The sequence below is a fragment of the Rattus norvegicus genome, chromosome 1, assembly GCF_021556685.1.
Source record: "Rattus norvegicus strain SHRSP/BbbUtx chromosome 1, alternate assembly SHRSP_T2T, whole genome shotgun sequence".
In the NCBI taxonomy this organism is placed as follows: Eukaryota; Metazoa; Chordata; class Mammalia; order Rodentia; family Muridae; genus Rattus; species Rattus norvegicus.
The window spans coordinates 260,561,479-260,582,985 of NC_141534.1; the positions used below are offsets into that span (position 1 = coordinate 260,561,479).

General features: G+C 47.8%; 2 protein-coding genes across 2 annotated transcripts in view; one reads left to right on the forward strand and one right to left on the reverse strand.

The window, feature by feature from the left end:
* The window catches only part of LOC148007923 (uncharacterized), a gene marked incomplete at its 5' end in the record, with an annotated part of 95,305 nt that extends 84,493 nt beyond the window's left edge, over positions 1-10,812 (reverse strand). Inside the window, one exon of the mRNA XM_087596721.1 lies at positions 10,123-10,812. Within this exon, the coding sequence (XP_087452847.1) occupies positions 10,123-10,812 (690 nt within the window). The remainder of the gene's footprint in view (positions 1-10,122) is intronic.
* The window catches only part of Sorcs3 (sortilin-related VPS10 domain containing receptor 3), a 618,610-nt gene that overhangs the window by 118,734 nt on the left and 478,369 nt on the right, over positions 1-21,507 (forward strand).

Consider the following 21,507-nt stretch of genomic DNA (forward strand, 5'->3'; position numbering starts at 1 on the left):
CTGTGTATCCCCCGCTCTGGTGCATATATTTTACACATGCAGTACGCCTCAGATGACTTGCTCAGTCCTGTCTAAACACTTGGTATCTATGGCTGCTGGGCACCATGTTGGGTAGTGGATAGCTGTGTGGGATCAGCACTGGGGAGGGTTAGGAGCACTGCCAAGCTCCACCTTGAACTCCTGTACCCCAGTTGGCATTTAGCACCATGGGGCGGGGGGGGGGCGGTCAGCACATGTTAAAATGGAGCAATATTGGATTAGCCGCTCCATCTTTCGATCGTAAGATTTCTCCATGCTCGAATTCTGTGTGGATGCAGTTAATCATGAGGGGCCCCGTGTAGGAAAGTATAATAAAAAAGAATTTGGTTCATGGAATAAGATTATTGGCCTCTGACTCTCTAAAGGGCCTGTGGGATGCCTGGGCAGAATGATGGGCACATCATTCTGTAATGAATGTTGCAATTTGAATCTTGGCCAGGGTTGATCCCTGGTCTTAAATGTGCTGAGGATTCCGTGGCTACAGGCTGCTGCCCAGAAAGAGTGAGGCCCAGCTAAGGACAGGATGCTGTGTGATGGCTTCCTTTTCTGCTCTCCCTGCTCTCTGGGTGTAAAATCCCATGGTTCCTCATACATGGAGGATCAGAGGGCAAGTAGGTTAGCCAGGTTATAAGAAAGTACAGGGACTGAACCAGGACCCCTCAGGGACTTTATGCAGGCCACCTGATCCTGTCAGAGCACCTTGGTTCCTGAGGTGGCTGAGGAGAGCTCTGTGGGAAGGGAAGTAGCTGACCGATGGAGACTGACCCCTGAAGCTGTCCTTTTCTCTGTAGAGACCCCCATTCAGCAGCTCCCTCTGGGCCATATGCCTGAACTATTGCTTTCTGCTGTCCTTTCCAGAACAGCTTGGATTCCTTCTCTGGGCTAAGAGTATGCATCTGTGTTGGGAAAGGGCCCAACACCACCCCAAGCTATAGGGATGCCGAGAGGGCAGGCATCTTCATCCTGAGGTCTGGACACCAACGTTCTCTGCTTGTCAGACCTATTCCGTAGAGCAGTGCTTCTCAACCTTCCTAGTGCTGTGACCCATTAATACAGTTCCTCGTGTTGAGGCAGCCATCCCCTAACCATAAAATTATTTTCATTGCTACTTTATAGCTGTAACTTCGTTACTGTTAAGAATTGTAACATCTGTGTTTCTGATGATCTTGGGCAATCCCCGTGAAGGGTCATTTGATGCCTTTGCAAAGGGGTCCTGACCCACAAGTCGAGGACCTTTGCTCTAGAGCCTTAGATCAATTTGTTGCTCTTAATACCTTTCCCCCTGCAGTGGGGAGGGCGCTGATGCCATATCTATCGTGTGACAAGGATATGTGGACCATGACCTAAATCTGGAGGGGCTCCTGTTTGGCCCCAGCTGTCTACCACCTTTCCCTGTTAGCAGATCACCATCCTACACAGAGGCCCTTTGGTGTCACTTGTGACATTGGCCATAGGATCTGAAATCCTTCCTGCCTCTCTGGTGATTGAGTCCCGGGAAGGAGCCTGAGCAACTTTGTCTGATTGCCTGGGGTCGAAACCAGCGGTGATCATGTTATTCCTACACTGATGGTCTGCTGGTCCTTCGGGGACTTGGCTTTTATCAGCCATCCCTCAGCAAGCCTTTTCTCCTCCCCCCCATTTTTGATTCTCTTCTCGCGCCATATCATGTTAGTCTCCCAGTTCTCAGGGACTCAACCCATTTCCTTCAATACATCTTCAATGCCTTTGCCCCCTTGCTGGGAAAGCCCTCCTCCCCCACTTCTCCAAATTGTCCTAGAAGTTGAGAGCTCAGGTCTATTTTCTTCTCTTCCTGGAAGCCTTTATTGACATTTCTGGCCTGTCAACTCTTCTTTATACCAGACTTCTGTGGTACCATGTAATCAGTCAATAAGTCAAAAAGAAAAAAAAACCCACCTCTTGACATACATCCTGACCCACTGGAGACATTGAGGACACGGACACAGGTGAACCAGGAGGGCATGACCTCTGCCATAAATTCTGGGGAAGAAGACACATTTCCAGGAAACCATTACCTGTACTTACTAAGTTAATTGGAAACGTGAATGCACTATAAATGGATCTGAGTTCTAGGGGAGTGTCTTCCAGGGAGCTCTGCCCTCAGCAAAGGCTTCTTGGAGACTGAGCTCTCAGCCTGAGCTCTGAAGGACGGTTATACAAACAGTGTATGTGTGCCCTTGCAGAAAGAGGAGGCCAATGAGGTTGAGAGGGGACAGGCATCCAATCCCAAGGGACTTCATGGCCATACGCTGTTTCCTTGGTTTACATTAATTAATCCTCCTTTGTCCTCTTAGACTCTGAGTTCATTGAAGGCACCAAAGCTCATTTCCACAGCAGCATCAGGTTGGTTCATTTCTGCTTGGAGAATGGGTTTTCATGAAATTTGAGCATGTTAACATATATCGGTCGATGAAAATAAGCTATGCTGAGAATATTTACACTATGGAAACTGACAAACACCCCTGGTTAGGGGATGGGGCCACTCACACACCTATCTTAAAACTTTTTTTTTCTTTTCTTTTTTTCGGAGCTGGGGACTGAACCCAGGGCCTTGCGCTCGCTAGGCAAGCGCTCTACGGCTGAGCTAAATCCCCAACCCCTATCTCAAAACTTTTAACCCAGAATTGCTCCTGTCTAAAGGAAATGCAGTTACAGAGAGGAGCAAAGACTGAAGGAAAGGCCATCCAAAGACTGCCTCACCCGGGGAACCATCCCATACACATACAGTCACCAAACCTAGACACTATTGCTGATGTCCAGAAGTGCAAGCTGACAGGAGCCTGATACAGCTGTCTCCTGAGAGGCTCCGCCAGGGCCTTACAGAGGCAGATGCTTGCAGCCAACCAGCAGACTGAGCACGGGGACCCCAGTGGAGGAGTTAGGGGAAGGACTGAAAGAGCTAAAGGGTTTTGAAACCCCATAGGAAGAACAACAATATCAACCAACCAGCACCCCCGAGCTCTCAGGGATTAAACCACCAATCAAAGAGTACACGTGGAGTGACCCATGGCTCCAGCTGCATATGTAACAGAAGATGGCCTTATCTGGCATCAATGGGAGGAGAGCCCCTTGGTCCTATGAAGACTTGATGCACCACCTTAGGGGAATGATAGGGTGGTAAGGCAGGAGTGGCTAGGTGGGTAAGGAGAACCTTCATAGAAACAGGAGGGATGGGGGATAGGATGGGGGTTTTCAGAGGGGAAACTGGGAAGGGGGATAACATTAGAAATGTAAATAAATAAAATAACCAATAAAATATAGATAAATTTGGACACTCACATCTTTTGTCAGGGAACTGGGGTTTAACCATTTAGCAGCCCAGGCTGCAGCTGCCGGGATGCTGGAGATAGAGAGCAAGAGACAAAAGAGTTGGGAGGGAGGTGCCTGGGAATGGGGGGGTGTGCTACAGTGTGTTGTTGGTCAAACTAATCAGCATGTCTGACCTTTGTTTCTCTTATGTATCAAATGGGATTTCTAGACAGAACTGAAAGAATGGACATAGAAAGGGAGTTGCAAAACGTGTTCCAACTAAAGGCTCCAACCTTGGACTAAACAGACTAGACAAGGTTACTCTGCCCCTCAAGTAGCTGCCTCCAAAAACCTTAAGAATGGACACTCTCCATCTTGTCTTTTTTAAAAAAGCATTTGACTATAGTTTTTTTTTAAAACTCTGCCTGATAGATTGTGATGTTGTCTCTAACTGTACAAGCTACCTCCCTTCCTTCATGGTTGCACAACTCTCCCATGTGTCCCCGTCCCCCTCTGTCCTCACAGCTCTCAGAGATCAGCCTTTCCTTCTAGCCAAATAAACTCTCAGGGCATCCGAAGGCAGCCCTCTTGACTCCAGGAGGCTCCCTGTTATTTACGAGTCCACTTCGCCAGCCCAAGTTCTTAACCACCATGCCTCTGAGGGCATGCAGTCTGGCAGCAGCCCCTGTGTCCTGCATGGCCTGGATTGAGACTGCCACTTCCCCAGGAAGAGGAAAACCCATGTTATCCCTTGCAGGGCGTCTGCGGTGTGTTGATTATTTAAGGATAATATTTCTGGCAGTGGAGCAAACGAGGCGGGAAATGGCTTTTGCGGGTGATTAAATGCTGAGATGAAGTGGCAGCTTCTGTCTGTGGCCATGAGTTGCAAGTACCTGGCAAGGATTTAAAAAAAAAAAAGATGTGACCAAGAGGTTCTCTTTGAACCTTGGTTCCGAGGGCTGGTGGAAGTAAGGCATCGCACTTAGAACGGGGGTCTGACATAGAAAGGTCACAAGGAGGTAGCCAATATGGATCCTGGGCTGTCAGGGCTAGAAATTGGTGTGTCACCTTGAATGGGTTATTTTCGGTCCCCGCCTTTGTTTAGCTCTCCACACAGAGATGGGACTTGAGCAGCCAGTCTCCAGAGTTCCCCTCAGCTTGGAGACTCTGTAGTTTTATAAACTTCCCCGGCAAGCAAAGACTTTCCTCTTTAGACTTGTTTTATATTCTGATTCCCAAGGACGTATTTCCTGTAGACTGTACTCCAGGGACTCTAATTATTTCTTGTTAGCCTAGAATAATTTTTAGCAAGGAGGAAGTAAGCTATGAGGAGCCTAGTGTTGGATGTGTGTGTTCGTCTTAGAGCCCTTGTGGGAATTTGGTTTACTCCAACCAGCACTCAGGAAGCGTTCCCTCTCAAGATGAAGATGGCGTCTTGGAAGCTACATGAGGTTTGGAATTGAAACGCTGCCTCCATTTAAGATTTGCTACTTGTTAGCTGCGACCTTGGGATCACAGTGAGCCAACCTCCCAAGGTGTCACTTAGATATAAAGTGGGGATCCACAGAGTCCCTTTCTCCATGAGGAACAAATGGGAGAATAGGAGCACAGCTCCTTAGACATACAAATGCTCAATGACTGTTAGTACCGGACAAAGCAAACCATCGCACACCAAGACGGGACATTGTCATGTTTGAAGTCTACAGAGTTCAAATGGCACACAGCTGAGTTACAAACATCTCAAGGATTTGCAAACAGCATTTGATTTTGTTTTCGGGCTCGTGTCTGCAGGGTCATGGTTGAGATATGCCTGTTGGTACTTTGCTTATTGCAGTGGCCTGGTCTGGGTTCAGTTGTTAAGGGTGTTAAAATGTGGGGTTATCTAGAGTCTTGTCTTCAGGGCCCCTGCTGATGAGGCCCACAGATACACACACACACACACACACACACACACACACACACACACACACACACACACACCCCGGTCTGTGTTGGAGATGTTAGCTGGTTCTCAGGCATACAAACTGCATGCACCTGGGCTGGTTCTGTTAAGGAAAGTCACATTGCCCTGTCTGCTTATGCCTTTGGAGTGGTCACAATTTTTTATTGGAAATTATATGTATTTACACTTCAAATGTTATCCTCTTTCCTGGTCTCCCCTTCTCTCATCCCCCCTCTCCCTGCTTCTAAGAGGGTGCTACCCTCCCACCCACCTACTCCCACATCAACAGCCTGGCATTCCCCTACACTGGGGAAATGAGCCTCCACAGGGCTAAGAGCTTCTCCTCTGGTTGATGCCAGACAATGCCATCCTCTGCTACATATGCAGCTGGAGCCGTGGGTCCCTCCATGTGTACTCTTTGGTTGGTGGTTTAGTCCCTGGGAGCTCTGAGTGGTCTGGTTGGTTGATATTATTGTTTTTCCTATGGGGTTGCAAACCCCTTCAGCTCCTTCAGTCCTTTCTCTAACTCCTCCATTGGAGTTCCTGTGCTCAGTCTGATGGTTAGCTGCAAGCATCCTCATCTGTATTAGTAAGGCTCTGGCAGAGCCTCTCAGGAGACATCCATATCATGCTCTTGTCAGTAAGCATTTCTTGGCGTTAGCAATAGAGATTGGATTTGGTGGCTGAGTATAGGTTGGATCCACAGGCGGGGTAGTCTCCATTGTTGGTGGGATTGCAAGCTGGTATAACCACTCTGGAAATCAGTCTGGCAGTTCCTTAGAAAATTGGACATAGTGCTACCTGAAGACCCAGCTATACCACTTCTGGGCATATATCCAAAAGATGTTCCAACATATAACAAGGACACATGCTCCACTATGTTCATAGCAGCCTTATTTATAATAACAAGAAGTTGGAAAGAACCCAGATGTCCTTCAACAAAGGAATGGATACAGAAAATGTGGTACATCTACACAATGGAGTACTACTCAGCTATCAAAAACAATTACGGGCTCGAGACCCCATATGAACAACAATGCCAAGCAACCAGAGCTTCCAGGGACTAAGCCACCACCCAAAGACTATACATGGACTGACCCTGGACTCTGACATCATAGGTAGCAATGAATAGCCTAGTAAGAGCACCAATGGAAGGGGAAGCCCTTGGTCCTGCTAAGACTGAACCCCCAGTGAACGGGATTGTTGGGGGGAGGGCGGTAATGGGGGGAGGATGGCGAGGGGAACACCCATAGAGAAGGGGAGAGGGAGGGGTTAGGGGATGTTGGCCTGGAAACTGGGAAGGGGAATAACAATCGAAATGTAAATAATAAATACTCAAGCTAATAAAGATGGAAAAAGAAAGAAAAAAAGGAAAAAAAACAATGACTTTGTGAAATTCATAGGCAAATGGATGGAACTGGAAAATAGCATCCTGAGTGAGGTAACCCAATCACAAAAGAACACACATGGTATGTATGCCCTCACTGATAAGTGGATATTAGCCCAAAAAGCTCAGAATACTCAAGATACAATTCACAGCCCACATGAAGCTCAAGAAGAAGGAAGCAGAAAATGTGGATGCTTCAGTCCTTCTTAGAAGAGGGGACACAATACTCACAGGAGGAAATACGGGGACAAGGAGTGGAGCAGGGACTGAAGACAAGGTCATTGGAGTGGCATTTAGGTCATCTTTCTATTGGCTGCACCGTCCTTGAGATCTTCCTGCAAAACATCACTAATACACTTGTTTCTAGTGTTGGACTAGCACCATGGGGGCAGCATGTCAATACATGAGAAGAAACAGCTGCCAAAGCGAGGGGTTGATTTGCTGGGACACAGAGAGCTCCCTCAGATAGCAGGCAGGCAGACTCAGAGGTTAGCCCTGGAAGGGAAAGGACAGGCTCCTTCTCTCTACCTGTCCTTTGTTTCTTTGTCATGTCTTGGTTTGAGTGATGCCGATACTCGTTTCTGAACGATTCCAGTTGAGCTGAGGGGTGAAATGTGTGGATGCCTGTTCTTGGCAAAGTGAGGGGCTTGAGTCCCTGGGTCTGAGTGTGGGATTGGGGTAGAGGAGGCTTGTGGAGAGGTTCTGCCCAGATGCCAGAGATAAGTGTGATTGAAAGAAGGTACACAAAGAAGGGTTGTGTGGAGTTGATGGTGTCCCGGATGGGCTCTCTGTGGGCGTTGAACCCTGTGTTGTTACTGAAGGCTTCCCTCAGGCAGTGCGGCTGTTTCCCCGTACTCTCAATGACCGACCGGGAGTTTTAGATGTATTTTGTGTTTTGATTTGTTTCTGCTCTGCTAGCTGCTGTGTGTTGCTGGACATTGCAAAGTAGTCAAGGTTGACAGGAGCCCTCCTCTGAGAGTCAGTTACATTTGCCCTTTGAAAGTGAGACAAGACGTTTGTGTGTAATATTCAAATATCTGGACATTTTTACTGTTGGGTTTTGTCTTCGCCAAGGTTCTATTGCTGTGGACAGACACGATGACCCAGGGAACTCTTCTAAAGGAAGACATTTAATTGAGGCTGCCTCATAGGTTCAGAGGTTGAGTTCATTATTGTCATGGTGGTGTGCAGGCAGACAGGCGCCGTACTAGAGAAGGAATTGAGAGTTCTACAACATCTGGATTGGCAGCAGAAGATTCAGGAAGAGAAAGTGACAGTGGACCTGACATGACCTTCTGAAGCCTCAAACCCACCCCCAGTGACACACTTTCTCCAACAAGGCCACACCCACTCCAACAAGGCCACACCCACTCCAACAAGGCCACACCTACTCCAACAAGGCCACACCTCCTGATCCCTGTTAAGCCACTTCCTAAAGACCATGGGCTCAAATGTGTGAGCCCATGGCAACCATTCTTATTCGAACTACAACAGCTCCTTTTGAACAGTTTCTCCCCAACCCCTAAGTCACACTTTGCTTGTGGAATACAATTTGCCAAATAATCACATCAAACATGGTTTGCAGTGAAAGGTGTCTTTGTATCTCTTTTGACGGACAGCCCCGAATCCAAATGTCTTCTGAGAGCCACCCACACCTTTTCCTTGGGCAACTAAGGCCAGCGAAGGAGGTTGTATTCCCTAAGAGCCTAGATCAGGAGGAAATGATGGTAATCTTTTGTTCCAGGACTCAGAGGGATGTTATCATACCTTTACTACCTTAGTGAAAATATGAACACCCAAAGGGATTCCTCATCAGGGAGGAGTTAAGTGGCCCCCATAAAGTCTGGCTAAGTCATGTGATTTCTTCCTTAAATGACAGCAGAGAGGGGTCGAGGGCAAGGGAGGGCAGCAAGCAGTCTCCTAGGGTGAGGGAAAGGAACTGAGTAGAAAGGCTAGAGGCTTCAATGGGCTCTCTACGTGCGCAGGTCACACAGTACCTTGCACTGCAGGTGTCTGTCTTTGCATGACTGTCCAAATATCCTATGGCTTCACATCCTCATAGTCAGAAGACTCATCTCGGGATCCTCTCATCTTTGAGAGACTTGAAACTCAGGAAGGCCCCCCCCCCAAATATTCTTTTTTAGCTTTATCATTTATGAATGAGGAGACTGGGTAGCTATTCTTTGCCTGCTGATAGATGCGTGGGATGCGGGAGGGTCTGTGTTGTTCCCAGAGGATAACTCCACGGCCTCCCACGGAGCTGTGGGTGAGAGCGAACGGGACCATGTGCCTCTGCTGCTTGCTCCTGCTGGCTATGCTGGGGGACAGGTGTGACCTGAGCGGACATGGGGCTTCTGCAGGCAATGTGGCTTTGTTTTCAGCCCTGCTCCATCTTGCCTCTCATCACAGTGGCCTTCAACCGTGAGCAGTTTTGTCTCCTTGGGGACATTAGGATACGCCTGGGGGACATTTGCTACAACTAGGAAGCAGGTGCGACTGAGGAAGGAAGAGAAAGAGAAACATCACGCCATGTCTTGTGGTGTGCAGCTCCCCACGACAACCATCTTGCTCCAAATTTCAATAATGCTGAGGTTGGAAGCTCTCCCTCTCTCGTTTTGGTGTAGTGTGTGAGGAAGACATGGATTTGAAAGGGATAGGGGCTCAGGGTGCCAGCACTGAGGATGTTGGTACCGTTTTGGGCTGTGTTATGCTTTTGTTTTGTAATGGCTGCGACCTTACCTCTGGGATAACTTATCAATCTTGTTGAAGAGAGCCCATTTGGGGCTGGGGAGGTGGCTCAGTAGCTAATGTGCCAGCCACAGGAGCTCAGGAATTGGTTTCAGACACCAGGACACGTGTCAGTTCTCTGCAGCTGTGGTAGTTTATTTGTAACCCCAGGAGGTACAAACTGGAGATCCTCAGAGGGAGCTGGCTAGTCAAATTGTAATCTCTGGGATCAAGAGAGAGATCTACAAGGTAGAGAATGATCAAGGAAGACATCTGATACTGGCTCAGACCTCCACACGCGCACGAGCGCGCACACACACACACAGACACACACACACAGACACACACACAGACACACACACAGACACACACACAGACACACACACAGACATACACACAGACACACGCACACAGACACACACACACAGACACACACACAGACACACACACAGACACACACACAGACACACACAGACACACATACAGACACACACACACAGACACACACACAGACACACACAGACACACACACAGACACACACAGACACACATACAGACACACACACAGACACACACACAGACACACACAGACACACAGACACACACAGACACACACACACAGACACACACACACAGACACACACACACAGACACACACACACAGACACACACACAGACACACACACAGACACACACACAGACACACACACAGACATACACACAGACACACACACACAGACACACACACAGACACACACACAGACACACATACAGACACATACACAGACACACACACAGACACACACAGACACACAGACACACACAGACACACACACAGACACACACAGACACACAGACACACACAGACACACACACAGACACACACACACAGACACACACACAGACACACACACAGACACACACACAGACACACACACAGACACACACACACAGACACACACACAGACACACACACAGACACACACAGACACACATACAGACACACACACACAGACACACACAGACACACACAGACACACAGACACACACAGACACACACACACAGACACACACACAGACACACACACACAGACACACACACAGACACACACACACAGACATACACACAGACACACACACACAGACACACACACAGACACACACACAGACACACATACAGACACACACACAGACACACACACAGACACACACAGACACACATACAGACACACACACAGACACACACACAGACACACACAGACACACAGACACACACAGACACACACACAGACACACATACAGACACACACACAGACACACACACAGACACACACAGACACACATACAGACACACACACAGACACACACACAGACACACACAGACACACAGACACACACAGACACACACACAGACACACACACACAGACACACACAGACACACACACAGACAGACACACACACAGACACACACACAGACACACACACAGACACACACAGACACACACACAGACACACACACAGACACACCCACAGACACACACACAGACACACACACAGACACACACACACACAGACACACACACAGACATACACACAGACACACACACACAGACACACACACAGACACACACACAGACACACACACAGACACACACACAGACACACACACAGACACACACAGACACACATACAGACAAACACACACAGACACACACAGACACACACAGACACACAGACACACACAGACACACAGACACACGCACAGACACACACACAGACACACACACACAGACACACACACACAGACACACACACAGACACACACACAGAGACACACACACACACACACACAGACACACACACAGACACACACACAGACACACACACAGACACACACACAGACATACACACACAGACACACAGACACACAGACACACAGACACACACACACACACACACACACACACACACACACACACACTGCAAGCCACAGCAGTTTCCCCTGGCCCTAGTCTGTGTGTCTTGGATGAGCTCTCCCTCAGGGCTGGCTCGCCAATCAGCTCGCCTTCTTGTCTTTGAAGGTGATTCTGGCCCCTGTTTTAGAACAGTAGATTCAGTAGCCTTGGTGTCTGAACCATCCTTATATTTACCTGTCCAAATGTGGACTTTAATCTCATCTCTGCCATCTATCATCTGTGTGACCTTGGGCCACTCTGGTCTGTATTGTCTTGTCCTGAAAAGTGGGACAGTCCCATCCACCTCGAGGTTTGCAGTAAGCGTGTGGTGAGATTGCCTATGTCAGAGCTCCTGGCTCAGCTCCTAGTCAGCAGTAAGCATTTGTCCCTGTCAGATACATTTCTGTGTTTGGTATCCTCATCCTAACTCACCGGCCACTTAGATGCCAGGCATCATGGGAAATGCCTCTGCGGCGTCTTTTCTCCTTAGTTTCACAATGACCTCTCTTTTAGAACTGCAACTGTTGTGCATGCTGTGTGTGTGTGGCAGAGTGGGGGGAGAGGGCAGAATGAAATGCTTATCCCTGAGGTATCTGCATCCCAAGGCCTGAATTCTGTGAATGTCCCCTACTTGGCCAAGGAGAATTTGCAGATAAGAGTAAGCTAAGAATATTGAGATATCAGTTATTCTGGGTTGTCTAGGTGGGTGTGGTATATAATCACCGTGGTCATGGAAGGAGGGAGACGGGAGATTAGAAGTAGGAAGCCTGTATTCTGAGAGACTTAGCAAAGGAATTACTAGCCAAAGGCACCTTCAGCCTCCAGAAGAGAAGGCAGGGGGAGAATGATGTCTTCGCTGGAGTTCCACCGCTCACCTCCCTCCACTTCAGCTTTCTCGATAAGAGCCTTCTGGCTTGTGGCTTCCAGAGTTGGAAGGAAATAGACTTGGGTTGTTTTCAAGATCTAAGTTGCAGTGATGTGTTATAAGAGTTGTAGAAACCTAGTGTGCTCACCGCTATTGTGTCATAACCAGAGAGCCTCATCGTCTGTTGCCAGATTCTCAGTGCTAGGCAATGAGATGGTGAAAACGAGGTATCGTTGCTGCTGTGTAAGCCCTGAGTGCAAGCATGCGCACATCTGGAAAATGCCGCTGTCCAAGCCCTTAGTGGAAGCACACGCACATCTGGAAACAGCTGCTACCCAAACCCTTAGTGGGAGCTCATGCACATCTGGAAACAAACAGGAAGTTGGAAATGAAACTAGATCAGGTGAGGCAGGAGGATAGTGAATTCAAGTCTATCCCAGGCGAGTTCAATGCCTGTTCGGGTAGCTTATCCAACCCCTGCGTTAGAAGCAAAAAACTAAAACTCGAAAATGTAGCTCAGTGCTAACGCTTGCTTGGCGTGAGTAAGGCCCTGGTTCTGGTGTCTGACACATTGATAAAAAAGCTACACTACCTGGCACTGTTTATGCAGAACAGCTCTAAGGAGGACGAGGGAAGGCTGCCCGTCCCAAAGTCTCCGTGGATGTCCCGTAAAGACAGCTCCTTATCCTACAAACAAAGGCTTCTTTCTTGTTCAGTGATCCACTGGCCCCTGCGTGTTGATCCTTTTGTCTGCTCTCCTGCCCTCGCTTTTCACCACACGGAAAACTCCTGCCACTGTTGACACATCCCAGGAGCGGCTTTTGCCTGCCTGTGACACTGATGAGAGAAGATGACGGGCAAGGTCTCTCCTCATTCCCTTCTCTGTCAACCACACCCTACCATGCCCCGCCACTGTCTGTGTGGGACTGCTTTGAAAGTGCGGAGTAGTGAGCTTATTCGATGTCTGAATCACTTAAGTAGACGTGCATGTCATTAACTTGTCATTTGTCCCAGGGAGGCTTGACATACATAATAACTTATGTACGTCACTCTTCTGCCCATGGGAAAGCAGAAGGAAGTAGAGAGTGGAACACAGAGCACGTGGAGGAAGGGGTGAGGGGACGGGACAAAGAGTAGAGTTGGCTGTGTTGTGGAGGCTCGGAAAGAGTTACCCACAGAAAGGAGAAAGGAGGCAAATTAAGAAAATAACAGAGAGTAATTTGGTAGCAGAATATTTTTGGCTCCAAGACACTGGGAACTGGGAACGCAGGAGAAGTAGCATGTCACACGTTCTGAGACATCTGTGAGCACACATCCCAATATGATCACTATAATTATAATAATAATAAATGTTCGCTCACGGTGTGACTTGTGGAGGTCACCCTGAGATGGGAAAGTGAAGAGAAAGGGGGTTGGAAAGGAAGATATTAATAAACCTTGCACACAGCCCTTCCCCTCCCCCCACCAAGTTCTCTTCCTTTCCCAACATGAAGCCATTTTTCCCAGCCCCATGGGCCCAGCTTTGATGACCCAGGAGCCACCTGGTTTAGTATCAGTAACCTGGTGTGGCTGCTCTGATTTTCACACGGACTGTTTGTCAGAGGAAGGCCAGTTCTGACTCGTGTCCTTGGCTGGATCCAGCAGGACCTCTGGTCCCAAAATACAGCTTGCTTTTTTTTGTGAGGTTCTAAGGTTGGAAACATCTCTGGGAGGGATGATAAAACACGCCTGTTTCTGCTGAGATATGCTGACCCAGAGCTCTGAAACAAATTGCGTTTGGGATGGAATCAGCCTAGAGCTGTGCATCACTGGATAGCTACCTGTGTCTGGTCAGTCGTCAAACTGTTGTTTAGTGCCTGATAGATGTCCTTCGTCTTGTGGGGCATGGAGGGAACAGAAGTGTCATGTAAGATACCTCTTCAGGAGGCTGCTGTGCCAGGGAAAGACTGATGACACACAGGCCTTAGTGATGGAGTGTTAATGTAATTGACACTGCTAGGAACAGTAGTCTCCAGTAGCAAAGAGTGATATTGTTATGCACGCATTATAGCCCTTTATTGGCTCCTATAAAAAGCCAGTATGTACGTGCAGAGCACTGCTCTAGTAAGGTTGTGTCTTGCACAGAGAGTGTCTGGGTCACTGGAGGTGACAGATGGTGGAAAACCTTGGTGGCAGGCACAGGAGTGGCGTTGCTGTCTAATGTCGGTAGCTCTCGTGGTAGCTCAGACCTTTCCTTTGCATCTCACTGCGTCGTCACAGCAGCCCACTGCGACTCATCTGAAGCCCAGAGAAGTTAAGTAGCTTGCCCGAGTCATAATCGTGAACCCTCCGTGACGCTCATCAGGACCAGGCCCTGTCCTAGCCACCCTCAGCTGCCTCTGGACAGTACTGTTCTATGTGTCTCCACGGTGTGTGTTTTCAAAGTCCTTTTACATCAGGCCTCTCCTTTGATTGGCACAGGGAGGGAGAGTGGAAAGATAGATCAGGATTTTCGGGGCATTTCAGAGACAGTGGGTTCATGGAGGACCTAGGTGCTAGCTCTGCACCACTTGGTGCGTTGGAAAGGACAACCAGTGTTCCTTGAGAAAACACATGACTCTGATTCACACGAGGAAGCAAAGAAGGAAGCCACAGGACAAACGAACATGAACAGAAAGGTGCAAGCAAAATAAAATGTAACAAAACCAAACCCAAAAGTTTAGTGGTGTGTCTGTTCCTTACTAATTACCAAAGACCAGGTGTCCTCTCCTTTATTGCATATTACAATGTCACCCTAGTGTCCCCATTTCTCCTTGCCATTGCCTGGTTACACTAGGCACTGACAGAGGTCCTGCTATTTGGTGTGATGGGCAGACCTTCCTGCTCATCTGCCTTGACTACCTCTGGGCCTTTCTCATTTTACCTACATCATTCAGCCATAGAACTTCCTGAAGGTGGGGAGCAGAGATGAGTTTGGAGGTGCACCATTGGCATTGGGTCTGTGTGTGACGGTCCCATGTGATGGTGTGTATTTGTACCCAGACACTTGCTTAAACTGGACTTCCTCAGCATGCACAGCAGGACAGAGTTCATTGTGGAGTCTTCCATGGGTCACTTGCATTAACAGTTTAAAGTCAACCTTATGACACCTGTTATGATATCGCTGGTAGCTGACAGTCTCTGCCATATTTCTATGTGGCTTGCCCTGAGCCCTCAGCCATTGACTTGGCTTAGGAACATGCTATCACATCCTCAAGATTTCTTACCTACTCTGAGAATAGCTTTCATTTTATTTGGGCTGCCTCCTCTGAGGGAAAGGTGGAACTTTGGGAAGTAGGTGGTCCCTTCAGGACTGTCATTCCAAGAGCTATCGTCTTCTCCGGGCATCCTGCCACCGAAAACTGGGAGCACGTAGCTGTGCTGGTTTTGAACTAGAAGGGGCTGCAGAAGGGTCTAGTTCATCTTTTTCATCAGCACAATAACTAGACCCTCCTGTGGCCGCTAAGCTGTCGCTTGATCCTTGCAGAATGAGGATGTTACTCCATCCCAAGCCGTTTCATTCTCCTATGGGGTTATAACACTTCTTTAAAATCAGAGTTGGTTGGTTTTTAATTTTTAATGTGTATGTGTGTGCATGGGCATGCAGGTGCCCGAGGAGGCCAGTAGTATAGGATCCCCACAGCTGGAGTGACAAGCATTTGCGAGCCACCCAGCATTTGGGTTGGGAATCTAACCTGGGTCATCTGCAGGAGCAGTGAGCACATTTAACCACAGAGACATCTCCTAAGCTTAGAACATGCCTGGTTTACTTAGCCAGCGCGTGCTAACACCCAAGGTGTGAGATCGTGGATCCCCGATGTCTTTGATGAGTGCTGGAGTTTCCAGAAGTTATATATTTTATCTCAGGGACTCGGTGTCTATCACTGGGAAACGAGGTTAGCTGCAAGTGGAATCCTGAGAAACTTGGGCTTTCTACAATGTTTCTTGGGTATTATAATGAGGGTTGTGATCGGGTGTAAGTACTGGGCAGGAATCTAGCCATAATAAAAAAAGTAGTTGTGACTGGACTTCTCACAGGTCGGGCTTTGAGTTGGGCGAGTTTCATGGGCAAAGGCGTTCTTTAAACAGAGTTTGGATCATTTATGGTTGCTTCCAGCTCTGCTCTTCACGACTTTTGCAATCTGTGGAAACAACAGCAGTCGATAGTAGACTGATGTCACATTTTAAATCCAGTTTGCCCAGGGTGACTCTAACTGCTCAGAGGAAACCCTGGTAGCCTTCCTGATGTCCTCAGCTGTCTGAAACCTTTCCCAGGTCGTGGGTCTGATGCTGACATTAGAGAAGTCCTGTGGAAGCATGATGATATCAGAGCGGTTTTCGGCATCTTCTGATATGCCTTTGTCTTGCTTTTCACAGTCTGCGTGTGGGGCTCCCTCTATCTGTTTGTACCCTTCCCCATTACTGTTAGTTCACCAGGCCTGACCAGAGAAATGATCTCATAGCCTCACCCTGGGTGAAGAGTTAGGTGTTGGGGAGATTTAGAGTTTTAATATCTTCCAAAATATTTGGGACATTTAAAGCCCCAAATTCTGGATCTGTCCTCAGTTAAATGAATCTCTAATAGTAAAGGTCTGGGCTCCATGTCAGCGCACTGCCGGGTACTGTGTAGTTTGGGCCGGCGAGCGACGTCCTCCGTCTGCTGCTGGTCCTCCGGGTCTATTTGCTTTGTTGATGTTGCTACCGTTTTTGCTTTCTAAGCTACTCCAGAAGTAAATCCTTCCAGTGCTAATCTTAAGTGCTCCAGTGCTCTGCAGTAAAGGGATTGTGTGGCCAGAGTCTTTGGGAGAATGGTGGCTATGATATTATCCACCCAGCAGCTCTCAGTGTACTCCGGTCCATGTCAGGCTCTGACACATCCATCAGGGCTGAGACCTACTTGTTTTTGTTTAACCCAGGCTCTCCCATCCACGCCCTTCTACTTTCCTCCAGGGAGCAACTGTTCACCTCTCTAAGAGCTGTCATCCTCAGAGTTCATCTGGGAAATTCCAGGCAGAGACTCTTGGTGGGGGTTGCTTTTGTCCCTTAAAGGGTGTTTGGCAAAGTCTTCACATTTTCGGTTGCTGTTGGAAGCTTTTCCTGCTATCTGATGAGGGTGAAGGCTGGAGCACACAGGACAGCTACCCAGAGCAAAAGGCTGCCTGCTCCCAGATGTCAGTAGTGCCAAGTTTGAGAAATTGCTTCAGACATAGACAATGACAGGGTCCCTTAGATGTAACCAATGTCCTATAAACTGGAACACTGAAGAAAGGGTTTTTGGGACGAAGTCTTTTCTGGGCTTTGGTGAAGGAGATGGACCTACAGGATATATCCTTTACGCCCTGTAATAAATCATCGGCTCCCCTTCAAGTTCAGAGGCAGAGTGGTTTCCAGGTTCCCACAATACGGCAGGGATGCCAGGCCTCCTCCTTGGAAGTATCTATGACCAGGGATGGCAGGGGTTCACCTTGTGACGGCATTCTCTTTTTAGCACCGCTCCAAGAGAGGCCTTCTTTCCAGCCCACAAATTGAGCTCTGTTTATTTCTTTGATCTCGTCCCAAGTTCCTTTTCTTTTGCTTGGACTAACAACACTTGGCCGCTCCTTTTGGGACTGATGTTGACTATGTAGAAAAATGTGTTCGCAGGGTTGGGGATTTAGCTCAGTGGTAGAGCGCTTGCCTAGCAAGTGCAAGGCCCTGGGTTCGGTCCCCAGCTCCGGGAAAAAAAAAAAAACAGAAAAAAAAAAAAAGAAAAATGTGTTCGTTGTTAAGTGCAGGCCTCTTCCTGGGAATGCAGATTTCTGGGTCTCCATGATTTGTTTGTGTTGCAAAGCTGAGGGGTGATGCTTGTTAGTTGGAACTCACCCTTGCAGTCTCCCCTGCTCCCACTGTTTCAGGGGGAGCGTGGGGTGTGTGTGTCAAGTGCTCACACGCTCTAGTTCTCTAAGTCAGTGAGCGGGAATACCTGTGGGGCATTGGTTCTCAGGAGATGCTGATGTTAAAACAGAATACACTGCTCTAGAGCCTACTCAGACCCTGGCCGTGCAGTGTGTGTGAGCTTGGGGTTTAGCAGGACTGGGTTAAAGGGACCCTCTTTGGTGAGGTGTGTTTGCTTGTGTGTTAGTGAGCGCTTAGGTTGGAGTGCGTGCAGGAAGGAGCCATCTCTGTAGCTGATTTGAAATCACTGTTGTTCTTCAGGGAATTGTAATTAGCAATGAATTAGTACCTCTTGTGTTTCCCCTCATTTATTCATTCATTTAGCATATGTTTGTACAGTTCCTGTCTGTCAAGCTCTATTCTAATCAACAGGGAAGCAAAAAAAAAATAAGGGATAAAAGCCTTCTTTCATCACATCGATATAGGGGTTGAGATGCCAATATGTAAACAAAAGGGAAGAAGGAACATTGAATCCTAGAGGGGCTGGAGGTGTGCTTCAGGCTCAGGAGCAGATCATAAATTGCAAAAGCGAGCACTTTTGACCAGGGTTAGCCTTCCAGGGACACTGGCTCTGCTGGCTTTGGTGTTCTGGATTAGCATCAGGTAGGTCCTGCCTTGGTGTCTAATGTTTGATCCTGGCCATAAGGTGGGTCCGAGGTGCATTGTAAAGCCAATTTAAAGAGCCATCCTGAACCTTCTGCTGTCCCAAAGCAGCACTACCTGATACATTCTCTGCAAAGCACCGCAGCATTCCCTCTAACCACCTTGCTTCACTGGGACTGTCTGCAGGACTCATCACTAGATCATAAGTGTTCATCAGCACACAAGCTACTGGAGTGGCCAAGTTCCTACTGGTCCCTTACAGCAGTGGCCAGGTCGGACACTTATTTATTTCAGGCCAGTAATAGGAAGACAGTTTCTCACACTGGTTCCAGTCTAGGTTCGACAGTCTTACTTCAGGCATCATTGAAGCAGTAGTGTTTGAGGTAGCTTCACTGGGGCGAGGGAGGACCATCATGTATTGCTTCATTGTTCATTGCTAAATGCCACCCTTACTGCTGATTTTTCTGACCCTTCTGTCCTAACTGATGGGGTTCACTAAAACTGGGGTTTCTGTTGAGGGCAGAATTAGTACCTTTTTTTTTTTTTTGGAATGACAAACATGCCTGAGGTGGGTCGTGCTAACCTGCCCTTACCTGTCTTTGGTCTTTGGTTTGCAGCGAGACTATGGCGAGTGAAACTGTTTCTCGTCCTTCTTTCTGGTCAGGAGACATATGTCAGGAACCCGGCATGAGGACCAGCTGGTGTGTCCGTTTGCACTGATGAGAACCTTGAGCTTGGGTACGAGTTCAGCCTCAAGCATCCGCTGCTCTTAGTAGATCAGAACAGAAGGTGGCCATTTTTTTGAAACAATTTATGTGCTTGCTGGGAGTGATGTTTGCCCCGAACAGGGGTGATAAAGTCCACAGTAGCTGGATCCAAGAGAAGAAATCATGTTTCCACAATGGGCATAGTTTTATTCCCCTTTTAAAATGGCCCATCACCCAGCTCTGAATACCCATAGGGAAAGAGATGCTTTGACAATTACAATCTTAAGCAGGTAGTCAAACCAGCTATGAGCAGGCAAGCCTCTGCTTATGAGAACCGGGTGTACAGAAGAGATTTATATGGTTCCATTTTCTGGTTTCAGTATAACCTGTGAACATCTCAAACTGAGAAGCCCGTGGCTGCAGCTGGGCCGCCTCCTCCCTGCTCTGTGTCAGGAGAGATTTATTATCCCCACAGGCTTTGCTCATGGAAGTCTCTCTAGATCAGCCTGGCTAGGGACACCTTGATTTTATTTCATTTGGCTGAGAATTGTGGTTCAGCACTGACATTTGCTCTTCCTCCCAGGGTAGGTCCTCGAATCTAGGTGAAGAAGGTGGAGAAACCGATCTTAAAGATGGATGAGTTGAAAGAGGAGTGAAACAGAGCCCAAACTTCACTTATTGACATAGCACAAGAAAGATTGCAATGTTTGTAATTTGAAAATGGTTAAATCTGTTATGTCTTAGCCACAAAGTGGAATAGTATGCAGTTGTTAAAGGGAAAGAAGAGTCTAATGATAAAGGCTGACTGCAACGGCCTGATATAAAGAAGGAAAAAGGATACCCATGGTATGGTCTGTAGCGTGCTTACATTCGTTTTAAAGGAAGTTGGATACGTGAATGTGTCTTGGTCCTGCAAGAAAACACAAGGAATTTGTTTTGTTTATTTCTAAGAAAAGCCTCGGTTGAGAGGCAGGGTGGCTTTTTTTTTTTTGTGAAAATTGTTTTGTGTTTCTAGATTTGTCTTCTTCCTTCTTTCCTTCCTTCCTTCCCTCCCTCCCTCCCTCTTTCTCTCTTTCTTTCCTTCTTCCTTTTTCTTTCTTCTTTTTTCTATCTTTCTTCCTCCCTCCCTCTCTTCCTTCCTTCTCTTCTTTCTTCTTTCTTGTTCTCTCTTTCTCTTTAATTATGTTCTTGTTTTACTCTTGACAAACATCTGTTAAGACTAAAAAGTGAATTTCAAAAGGAACAGAGCCTGGCAGGGGTTGCTGTGGATGAAGGAGCCCACTGTGGTTTGAATGTAAGGTGAAGCCAGCAGCTCCCATTCCTGTGGGATTTACCACTTCTAATGGTACGCGAGGACCAGAACCTGTCTGAGGTGATAAGGCAGGCCTTAGCCATCATTTATGAGAATGAATTGATAGAATTATTGACTGCATAAATTGCATTTACAACACACTGATTGATTGCATGCCACCCATTAGAACCTTGAACCTCTCTTCTTGTCACTTCTGCCACCCACAGGGTCTTGAGGCCTCCTCAGCCAGCTGCTTGGGTAGGCAGTCAGTTCCTCGGGATGCTCGAGTTTCAAAGAGGGAATGGTGAAGCACACCGGTGTCCTGTTTGTGCAAAAACAGCAGGGAACAGTGAAGCTCAAGTTCAGGTTAGGGGATGTTGTTCATGGTCCAGTTTTCCTCACTGTTGTCTGCAGCTTCCCAGCAGCCTCTCTGCCTCCTTTCTTAATATCCAGCCTCCCTCCTTGGTTCCGGGAGGCCATGGAGCCAGCTGGCCAGACTAGCAGACCCAGCTCTTTGCATTTCTCCTTTCTTATGTTAGACATTAAACAGCATCTTCTCCCCTTTTCTGGATTTCTGGGTCTCTTCATCTTCTCTCCTCTGGCAGAAGTTGATGGATCCTGTGTTCTGCTTTTCTTTATAAAGGGGTCAGGAATGGTTGCCATTGAATTGTGCCAGCAAGGTGTGCACTCTTTTCCCATTCTCTCTTCTCTCTCTCTCTCTCTCTCTCTCTCTCTCTCTCTTTCTCTCTCTCTCTCTCTCCCTCCCTCCCT